We start from the raw sequence: 11649 nt of genomic DNA, 5'->3' as shown, positions 1-11649 counted from the left end.
TCCAGCAACTTCTATTTTTGTTGTAGAAAGAAAATGTTCCTGCTCACAAAAGAAAAAAGAATCAGAGCGTACAGTTTCAAAGTGTTTTGCAAAAGAAGCAAATGCAAGGAGAAAATAAATTCTTATAGGAAGTGGATAGGGTCTGCAATGCACTGCCCGAAAGTGTGGTGGAAACAGGTTCAATTGAGGAATTCGAGATGGTATTATATTATTATTTAGAAATACGGTGCAGGGTTATGTGAAAAGCCAAGATAAAATGATCAGAGCAGGTGCAAAGACCATGGGTCAATTGGGCTACTTTTACATTAACAATTCTGCTATCTTAACCTCTAGGTTATTCAAAATTTTTGGAAACTCCTAAAAGCCCCAGGTGCCTCAAAAATAGCCAATATTAATTGAAGTTATGCTTTAACAGTCAGTATATTTCTATAAATATAAATCAAGCTGAGTTGAATAAAACTGTCCAGTTGATTGTACTCTGTTTACATCAGACACACTCAAATGAGAAAATACAAAAGTTACTTTTAGTGAACAAAATAAGTTTATTTTTATATATGAACAATAGAATCTTTTCAATGCTTTATTTTAAGCTATTCTCTCAGCCAATCATGGTGTCTGACTGTTAAAGATGCAAATTACATGACAACTCTAGATATGAACACTGATTTGTTTTAATATGGCTACACATCCACTGAAAATATCATACAAAATAGCAATACCACCATTCATCAAATTAAACTATGAGCAACAGTAAATGGGTACTCACACTCATCGTAGAATCCATAGATACGATTGATACTGGCGCACTCATGATTTCCACGCAAAAGGAAGAAGTTTTCTGGATATTTGATCTTGTATGCTAGGAGGAGGCAAATCGTCTCCAGAGACTGCTTTCCTCGATCTACATAATCTCCCAAGAACAAGTAATTTGCCTCAGGTGGAAATCCTCCATATTCAAACAATCGCAGGAGGTCTGTGTACTGTCCATGAATGTCACCTAAAATGGAATAGAAAATTAAAAACTATAATGGTTTCCAGGGTCTATTCAATGCCATTTTCTTCCATTTGCAATACACCTTCCAGTATTTTTCAATTGTATCTTGTATAGAAGAACGTGGCCCTCTGGTCAAACTTCAGAGAAAAATGTCAAAAACTTTGGATTCAAATTCAGGTGAAAGTAAATGAGAATCAGCCACATATTAAAAGATGATCGTTTTCAGGTTCAAATTCAGGATTGTCATTTAACAGGAGTTAAGTTTTTTTTAAAAAATCCTGGTTGGAATGCTGAAGCAGCAGTATCTCCTGTCCTAAATACGGGATTTTTGATATTCATACAAAGCAAACCACTCCTTCCTTTCCATTTCTACGAAGCACAAAAACAAGCTTCTAGGAAAGCCACTAACCAAGATGAAGAGCAAACCACCAAACTGTACTATGGTAGGTAAGAAAATTTGAATACTTTTGAGTTTAAAACATGTTTTTACAAATTTTTGAACAGCACTGTGGGAATAGGGGATTGTCTATGAACGCAGAGACACATTCTTAACAAATGTTTTAAGTGATTGGTAGCAGAAGTTAGATTCCACAAAGTTGCACATAATTTTTCTTATACGAACAGGCAATGTTCCGGAGGGAGAAGGCAGAATAGACAATATAGAGCTTGTTCTCTCAAATAAAAGCAAAATATTGCAGAGGCTGGAAATTAGAAACACACAAAACTCTGAAGAAACTCAGCAGGTCTGGTAGCATCTGCGGAGACAGAAATCAAGTTAATGTTTTGATTCCAGTATGACTTCTCACGTGCTTGTTTTAGGGTTTGCTCTTTGATTGGCAGGATGCGACAAGTGGCATTTCACAGGTATGTGCACTGCTTCCTCTTCTTCATTCACATCAAGTGGCTTGAATGAAGAAACATATTGTTTGCAGAGGTGTTAAAGGGTGTCGTAAATTGTGGAACTTCAAAATACTCCAAACACCAGCACAGCAGGTAAAATGGATGCTGTAGCATGCACAGGCTGTCCCACTAATTTCTAAAAGGGACGACCAAACCCTCCATGCTGGCCCTAGACACCCGTTGTGCTCCCTCCTTGCTCCTCACATTAATGGAGTTTGATATGGGAGGAAGGGGAAGGGGAGAAATTGGTTGCTTAGAAGGAAGGAAAGCCTTGATTAACTACAGCAACTACATGGGCAGCACCATATTTGTGACAGGCAGCTGCCAACATTCGATGCTGAGTAATGACGTCATACTGTAAACACTTCTTGTTCTTCCCGGTGGTGGCATTCACAATAAGCACAGTCGACTAAGTCAACAGAGCAGCATAGACAGACGAACTAAATACAGTAAATAAAATTGCAGCAAATTGAATTCAACGTAGGTTGGGAGGTGATCCACCTCAGATCAGAGCAAATTAAACTACATGTTCTGCGTGATGTAAGACTACAACTGGTGAAGAAGCAAAGGGAACCATGTAAAGAAAAGTTAGCATAAAAACAAAGAACTGTGGATGCCTGAACTCTGAAAGAAAAACAAACTGCTGGCGAAATCTCCAGCATCATTACTGGACCTGAAATGTTGACATTATTTCTCTCTCCACCAGACCTGCTGCATTTATCCAAAGAAAGCTTGAAGAACAACAACTTATCTTCCACTTGGGGACCTTATAGTATTCAGGGCTCAACATCCAGTTTAACAATTTTAAAGCATGAATACCTCCTTCATGGTTATTACCCACCTTCACACTGCAGGCCCTCTCATGACATGAGGACTGCTTTCAGCTCAGCCAGCCCACTTACAGTAAGGCCTACGATGTCCATCACTGAGTCTGGCTGGACAGCATCACTACTGTCCAAGCTAGTTAAGCCCTCAAGGATATAGCTACTAGCGTGGTTTTATGGCAGGTGGTGAAGGAACCAATAAGAAGGATAAATATGCTTGATGTCATCCTCACCAGTTTGCCTGCTGCAGACATCTGACCATAACAGCATTGGTAGAAGTGATCATCTCACAGACCTTTTTGGAGGCAGAGTCTCATTTTCACATTGACAAGTTCATGCATCATATCACTGCATTGTGACAGCTTTAAACAGATCTAGAAGCTCAGGATTGGACATCCACAAGGTACAATGGGCCATCATACAGAACTGTACTCCCAACACAATCTGCAACCTTACTGCCCAGCATATCCTCCATTCTACCATTGTCATCAAGCCAAGGGATCAACCTGGTTCACTGAAGAAAGCAAAATGGCAGCATTAGATGTATGTAAAAATGAGGTGTATCTGGTGAAGCTACAAAATAGGTTAATCTGCGTGACAAACAACAAAAGCAGCCAACAATAGACAAGGTTAATTAATTCTATAAAGGATCAGATGTAGGGTCTGTATTGGCCCTGCCATGTCTGATTATGAATAGACACAGACAACTAAACAACTCTCTGGACAACATGCCTCCACAATATCCCCATACTTAATAAAGTCTTGGATGAAATGATTCACCCCATAGAGGTAGGGGTGTGTGCGTGCACGTGTGTATATGTGTGCATGCACGCATGTGTGTATGTTTGAGTGCGCGCATGTGTGTGTGTTTGCATCTTTTTTGGCGAGACCATGTAGGTGCTATGACAATGAATGAATGGACAATGGACACTGCACAACAATCACCAGGCACGAGTGTTCCCTCCCAGTCAGGGAATGCTTTAGCGGTCAAGGGCATTCAGCCTCTGATGTTCAGGTAAGCGCCCTCCAAGGCAGACTTCAAGATACACAACAACACAGAACTGCCATGCAGACAGAGGCTGATAACCAAGTTTTGTATTCATGAAGACATCCTCAACTGTGATCTTGGGTTCATGTTGTCCTGCAAGTGACCCCAGCACACTGTTCTGTATCTGTAAAATCTTCCTTACTGTCCTGTTTTGACAGCATCACCTTGATAAATTGTTATGATATCGCTCTATCTTAATTAGTTTGTACAGCTTTGGATTACTTATTACGCTCTCACGCGCACCTTCACACGCACATGCTCTCTCTATCTCTCTCTCTTTCAAGCACATGCATAAACCTATAGGGTGAAACATTTCATCCAAGATGTTTGTTTATTTGCAGATACATTCTATTTTGTTCAAGAAACACACAATTTGTACTCACAGTCAGTCAGTGTGGCATTTTATAAATTCCTGCTTTAGCTACAAAATGAGCCTGTTTCCAGGTTAAAACTCAAAGACTCTGGACAATGCCTCACACCGACAATTCAGTGTCTGATCTCAGATGTCAACTACTGCATATTCTTATTGCCCTGCTAGCTTGAAATTTGGCAAGTTAGGCAGACACTGATGAAACCTTTAATTATCTCAAGACAGTGACTTGAAACAGATTCTGGAATTTGTATCTTAATCAATCAAAACTAACTGAGTTCTCCATATCCTGCTTCTGCAATTTCTAGAATGCAGGAATGTATGAATGATTAAAGATTCAACAGGAGGCCATCAGTCAGCCATTTTAGGTTTGTTCACTCCACTCACACCAGTTGTATGATCCTTTGATCTCCCTTCCCTTCACCTATATGGCTATAAACTCTGTTTCCGTGTGCTGTCCTCTCACTGCACCCGATGAAGGGGCTGTGCTCCGAAAGCTTGTGATTTCAAAAAAACCTGTTGGACTATAACCTGGTGCCATGTGATTTTTGACTTTTATCCACCACAGTCCAACACCGGCACCTCCACATCATACCCATCCACAATGATTATGGAGCCCAAAACATAAGTGCAAAAAATAAGGCTGAAGCTTGAGACAGAAGTCCCATGTGGATGATCCATCGTGGTCTCGGCCAGAGGTCCCCAGCAGCACTACAGGAGGGATTACATTGGAAGTAGTGTACCAGGATGTTGCCTTGATTGAAGCATTTTTAGCTACAAGAGGGAGATGGATAGGCCCTTTCTTTGGTGCAGATAAGCTAAGGGGTAACCTGATTGAGATATACAAGATTATGAGGGGCATGGACGGGTGGGTAGAAAGCAGCTGTTCCTCTTAGTTGAATAATGAAGTGGCATAACTTTAACATGAAGGGCTGGAGGTTTAGATGGGATTTGAAGGGGAAAAAAAAAATTTGCCCAGAAAGTGTTGGGAATACAGAATGTACTGCCTAGCAAGGTAGTAGTGTGGGAAATCTCACAACCTTTGAAAAGTATGCAAATGAGCACTTGATTTGGGCGAAGTGCTGCAAATTGGGATTAGTGTAGACAGGTCAGCGGAGACCCGATGAGCCAAAGGGGCTCTTCTCCACTGTATCACCATCACAGATGCCAGTCTTCAGCCAATTTGATTCATTCAATACCAAGAAACAACAGTAGGTACTGGATAGTGCAAAAGCATTGGGCCCTGACAACAATTCAGCAATAGTACTAAACATGTGCCATCCTCATAGCCAAGCTGTTACAGCACAGCTACAAAACTGGCAAGCAGCTGATAATGTACGTCAGTACACATTAAAAGCAGGACAAATCAAGACCAATCATTGCCCAATCTATTCTCAATCATCAAGAAAGTGATGGAAGGTGTCAATATAAAGTACTGTCCACGGCAGCATTTGCTTCATGATAACCTGTTCACTGATGCAGAGTTGGATTCTGCCAGGGCCACTTGGCTCCTGACCTCATTACAGCCTTGGTTCAAACATAAACAGCAGAACTCCAGAAGAGAGCAGAGACAGAGTATTTGGTGACTGTGGTCTCAAAGAGACCTAGTAAAATGAGAGTCAATGGGAATCTGGAAGAACTCTCTGTTGATGTAAGTCACATCTGGTATAAGTGAAGACAGTTGTGGAGGTCAATTATTTCACAGAAATGTTGCAAAGCAGAAGGAGACCACTTGGCCCATTGTGCCTGCACAGGTTTGTTAAAACAACATTATTACCTAGTGCCAATTTCCTGCTTTTTCCCCATACTTTTGCACGTTTCACCTTAACAGGAGTTCCTCAGGGTAGTATCCTTGGCCCAACCATCTTCAGTTACTCCAATGACCTTACACCATCGTAAAGTCAGAAGTGAGGATGATTGCTGATGACAGCATAACGTTCAGCACAGTTTGTGACTTTTCATATATGGAACCAGTCCACGTCCAACTGTAGAAAGACTTTATTAACAGGGGCATAGAATCTAAGAGAAATGAAATAATGTTGAGCTTGAATAATATACTTAAACATCAGCTGACATATTGTGTATTGTTCTGGGTACCACATTATAGGATGTGAACGCATTGGACAGTGTGCAGAAGTGGTTTACAAGAATGCCATTGATCCTAGTTTCGCCAATCAGGGAAAACTTTCTGATAGCTAGAGTAAAACAAAATGGGGAGGTGATGGCCTAGCGGTATTATAACCAGACTGTTATCCAGAGACCCAGGTAATGTTCTGGGGACCTGGGTTCAAATCCTGCCAATGGCAGATGGTGGAAATTGAATTCAATTTAAAAAAAAAAGTCTGGAATCAAGAGTCCGAGACTATGAATCCAATGCCGATTGTTGTAAAAACCCATCTGGTCCACTACTATCCTTTAGGGATGGGCAATAAATGCTGGTCTAGCCAGTGCTGCCCATGTCCCATGAATGAAAAAAAAAGCTCAAAAGGAAGATAGTTGTGGTTGTTGGAGGTCAATTATTTAAAGTCCAGGACATCAATGCAAGAGTTCCTCAGGATAAAGTCCTAGAAACATCCATCTTCAGCTGCTTCATGAACAACCTTCCATCCGTAAGGTCAGACATTGGGGTGTTAGCTGATGGTTGCACAATCTTCAGCACATTCATGATGGCTCAGATATAAAGCAGACTGTGTCAAAGTACAGGAACACGTGTACAATATCCAGAACTGGGATGACCAAGTAACATTTGCGCCACACAAATGCCATCACCAATGCTGAATTTAACCATTGCCCCATCATGTTCAATGCATTACCATCAATGAATTCCACATTAATAACATCCTGGGGAAGGTTACCATTGACTTGAAACTGAACTTGTCATACAAATATTGTGGCTGCAAAGTCAGGTTAGGGGCTAGGAATCCAACAGCAAGTAACTCACCTCCTGACTCCAAATTGCACCCAATATCTACAAGGCACAAGTCAGGAGTGTGATGGAATACTCCCCAGTCGTCTGGATGAGTGCAGCTCCAATAATGCTCAAGAAGCTTGATACCATCGAGGATAAAGCACCCCACCTGACCGGCACCACAGCCACAAGTACTCAAACCCACCACCGCTGATGTTTGGTAGTATCAATGTACACTGTCTCAAAGATGCTCTGCAGAAATTCACTAAGGCTGCTTCAGCAGCATCTTCCAAACCCATGACCACTTTCATCTAAAAGGACAAGGGTAGTAGATGCATGGTAACATCACCTGCAAGTTCCACTCCAAGCCTCTCACCACACCGACTTTGAAGAAATAGCAATATATTCCTGTGACGCAGAGTCAAAATTCTAGAAATCCTTTCGTAACAGATTTATAGGCCAATTTACACCAAATGGATTGCAGCAGTTCAAGGCGGCAGCTCACCAACACCTCATCAAAGGCAAATACAGATGGGTGATAAATGCTGGTCGGGCTAACAACTTCCACATCTCAAATTTTAAAAATCAAAAAGGAAATCAACACTTTTCTTCGCTGCAAAAGATTGAACAGCTACCCTTAAATCATGTGTTCCTTCATCTTTTTATGCTGGATATATTTAAAGAATTTCAAAAGCTTTTTCCCCCAATGTTTGACAAGTGATGGCAAGAGGTCAAAGTCTGTATAATTCCAAGTGTTAAATAATAAAATATTTTCCAATCATATTGCAACTGTAAGTTTCCAAAAGTGTACACAGAATCTTGCAGCGCAACAGGCATGACATTACACTTAACAAAAGCAATCTAATTAGTCACAAGTCCTCATCCTTCCTCTTACCTCAATGCTTTTTTATCCGATAACCTTTTGAAAGTTACAATTGTTCTTCCAGCATCCTTTCAGGCTGTGCCTTTCAAATCACAATTAATATATAATTTTCCCAAGTAGTCAGTGCATGTTACTATGATCTCAAAAGCAAATGCAACTGAGAGGCCAAGAGCTCATCTAGCTTAGTCTGTCTTACAATCATGTGATCTGCCAGTCATCTCGAGCTTCCTCACTAATTCCAATGTGTACCATCTATAAAATGGCAATGGAGAAGCTCACCATACCTCATTTGAATTAAATTGATTTATTTGTCACGTGTCTGTTCCTACAAATACAGTAAATAGTGTTGCATAGTGTCACCATTCTTTGGCGCCATCTTAAAACACAGAAAAATAAACCAAAACATAGAAATAAAGAAATGTGCACCTTTACAGTTCTTCTAAAGTGCTCCTTCGCTGCTGCTGGAATGAAAGTCACTGCTCTTTGGTGCCATCTTGCCTCCACCAACGTAATATAATCCTGATTACACTCTTGATTACAAAATGGGAATAAAATATTGCAGAAGAAATAAAGGAAACAAAGCCAAAAGGAATACGAAGTGTCCAGATATTAGACTCTTATTTAAGTCTTTTATCAGTGCAGGCACCTGGGCCAAGCCACAGCCTGGAGTCTCGAGACTTGCTGAGTGCTTATTGCTGCTGATGCTATCACCTCCAATCTCGTCCTCCTCCTCCTCAGATTCTATAACTACTGGTGCCGCAACCTTGTCCTGGAACATTTCCCTGGGCAGGGCCCACTCTAGCCTCCGATCGCGACTGCACCACCTAAATGCACAACTTCCAAGACTTAGAATAGCAGGGCAGTAGTTGCTAGTGACCACCCTCCAAGCCACACACCATCTTGACTTGAAACTATATTGCCGATCCTTCGCTATTGCTGAACCAAAATCCAGAGTTCCTTTTGCAACAGCACTCTGGATCCACCTATATGGAGTCACTGCCAAGCAATAAGGATTTGAGATCTGCCACAGTTAAGAAAGCAGCCGACTTCATGTTGTCAAGGGCGTTAGAGACGGACAGGAAACTCTGGTCTTGCTTGTGGTCCTGACATTTCCTGAGTAAATTTTTAAAATTCCCTTTCTTGTCCCACTACACTTGCCGTTGTGTTCTCTGACTTCATTGCTGAAATATGCTTTCAGCAATTGATCACACGTCTTGTCTCTGGCTATGGTTTACCATGAACTAGTGCTTGGGTGGACTTTATTTCAATTATAAACTTTTGTTTACACTTGATCGTCAATAAAATAATTCTTGAAATCTGTTAGTTTAAATCAGCACATCATGATCTTCAATGCAACCAATGAGAATTATTACTAAAAAATTAAGATTTTTGCTTTGCACGCACCGGGGCAATTCACAAGAATACCAATTAAGGGTAAAACCAACATTGTTACTGCATGAGAATATGATCCCTCTGCACCTCACAAGTACACAGAACCCTGTTTAAGCAATACTCTATTCTCTTATTCTTCCTGCCTCTTTAAATTCCCCCACCCCTCCCCATACTCCATTTGCCATTATACTCTACTCAGTGGGTCTATAAATCAGCCTGCAACCTATATCCTCTTCCCAACATACTTTCCTACCTATTTTCAGGTCATCTACATATTTTGCTACGATGCCTCAGCACCCCTTATTTGAGTCATTGACATGAATTGTAAAACATCGACGCCACAGCACAGGCCACTGTGGGATCACATACAGCCCTTCTAAAAACTTCCTATTTGTGCATTCTCAGTTTTCTGCCAGCCAATCTTCTACCTAAATTATGAGAGAGCCTATACCATGAGATCCTACCTTGCGCAAGAACATTTTATGTGGCACCTTGTGAAATCCTTTCTGCAAATCCAAATATGGTATGCCAATGGCTGCCTTATCTACAGGGTATTAGTCCTTCAAAGAACTCCGAAGTGAAAGCTAACAGGTTTTCCCTTTCACAAAAACATGCTACCTCTTTACAATTTTCTTGAGTGTTTCCAAGTCAGAGTTATTACAACAGTCTAAACAGTCCATGCCAAACATAATCCCAAACTAAATTAGCCCCACCTGCTGGCTTCTGGCCTATATCCCTCCAAACCTTTCCTATTCATATATTTATCCAAATATCTTTTACACATAATTGCTCCCACATCCAACACTTCCCCAGGAAGTTCATTCCACTCGCGAGCCAGCCTCTCTGTAAAAAAATTTGCTCATGTCTTTTTTAAATATCTCTCCCCTCACCGTAAAAATGTACCCCTAGTCTTGAAATCCCCCATCAGAGGGAAGAGATAATTACCATTAACTCTATCTACACCCCTCATTATTTTATAAACTTGTATAAGGTCGCCTCTCAACCTCCTATGCTCCAGTGAACTAAGTCTCAGCCTATCCAGCCTTTCTTTATAACTCAATCCTTTCATACCCAGCAACATCCTGGTAAATCTCTTCTGAACCTTTTTCAACTTAACAATATCCTTCCTTTAATTGGGCAGCCAGGACTGGACATAGTATTCAATAAGAGGCCTCACCAATGTCCTGTACAACTTCAACATGACACCGCAACACCTATAAAGGACTGAGCAATGAAGGAAAGCATGCCGAAAGCCTTTTTAACCACCCTATCTGTATGTGACACAAACTTCAAAGAATTATTTACCTGAAACCCTAGGTCCCTCTGTTCTACAACCCTACTGAAGGCCCTACCATTAACTGTATAAGCCCTACCCTTGTTTGTTGTACCAGTGTTTAGCTAAAACCACCTTAATGATTACTTCTAACACCTTTCTGACAACTGAGGGCAAGCTTTTGTTTCCTTTTTCACGCCTCCCTCCCTTCTTGAACATTTGGTACTTTTTAAGTCTGATTGAATCCGTTGAAAGCTGTCAATGTCTGAAAAAAAGGAGCCTATATGCGTATAATAGTCATCATGCTGCCTATTGTAAATCTTCTGGCAGCTGTTTTAACTATACAGTATTTCAATTTGCTATTATAATGTTCAGTCATTGGATAAAGATCTGATCCAAGGGACCATAACCCTTTGCTTAGCAATGCCTCTACATAGCTGAACATCATCTATTTATGTGCACTAGGGTATGCTAGTGTAGTTTCAAATTCTTTGAAGTATCTCCACTTACAATCTGTTACCTCTGCCCAATTAACCAAGTTTCTTTTACAGTCTGTTCAAATGGAAACACTATACAACTTCTTTTTAAAAAAATTGCGCAGAAAACCTCCAGAAATTCCAAAACAAATTACATCCGCAAATGAAACCATTTATAATATTAACATACAAGGTAGCCAATTTACATATAAAGTCTCACGAAACAACAGTATAATAATGACCAAGAGAAGTTTTTTTTTAACAAAAGCGATATTAGTTGAGAGATGATTATGGGCTGGAACAGGGGATAACTCATCGTTCAAAATAGTGCATTTGGATCTTTTATGATGGAAGACAAGTGTTGATTTAAAGTATAATCTGAAAGACAGCGCCTCAATGAAGGTGTCTCAATTAATTCTGGGGATTAAGCTTTCTTTCTGTCTTCCCACCAAATGAATATGAATTTTTCCAAAATGCAACCTCAAATTTAATCCACTTGCATATTAATTCCTTCCTCACTCTTCCACATTGGCTATTTATCGCTTAACATTATATTAATTATCTTCAAATGTTCCTGCTAC

The 11649-nt window shown here is 40.4% G+C and overlaps 1 protein-coding gene across 1 annotated transcript in view; it reads right to left on the bottom strand.

The window, feature by feature from the left end:
- Window positions 1–766: 766 nt before the first annotated feature.
- Window positions 767–11649, bottom strand: part of LOC125481260 (serine/threonine-protein phosphatase PP1-beta catalytic subunit) — a gene marked incomplete at both ends in the record, with an annotated part of 17772 nt that continues 6889 nt past the window's right edge. The window contains one exon of the mRNA XM_048592575.1: window positions 767–997. Coding sequence (XP_048448532.1) covers window positions 767–997 — 231 coding nt within the window. The remainder of the gene's footprint in view (window positions 998–11649) is intronic.

The sequence above is a fragment of the Rhincodon typus genome, unplaced genomic scaffold (assembly GCF_021869965.1).
Source record: "Rhincodon typus isolate 14 unplaced genomic scaffold, sRhiTyp1.1 hic_rhity00001467, whole genome shotgun sequence".
Taxonomy (NCBI): domain Eukaryota; kingdom Metazoa; phylum Chordata; class Chondrichthyes; order Orectolobiformes; family Rhincodontidae; genus Rhincodon; species Rhincodon typus.
The sequence above is the reverse complement of the archived record's forward strand: the minus strand, read 5'-3'. Positions and strand labels throughout refer to the sequence as shown.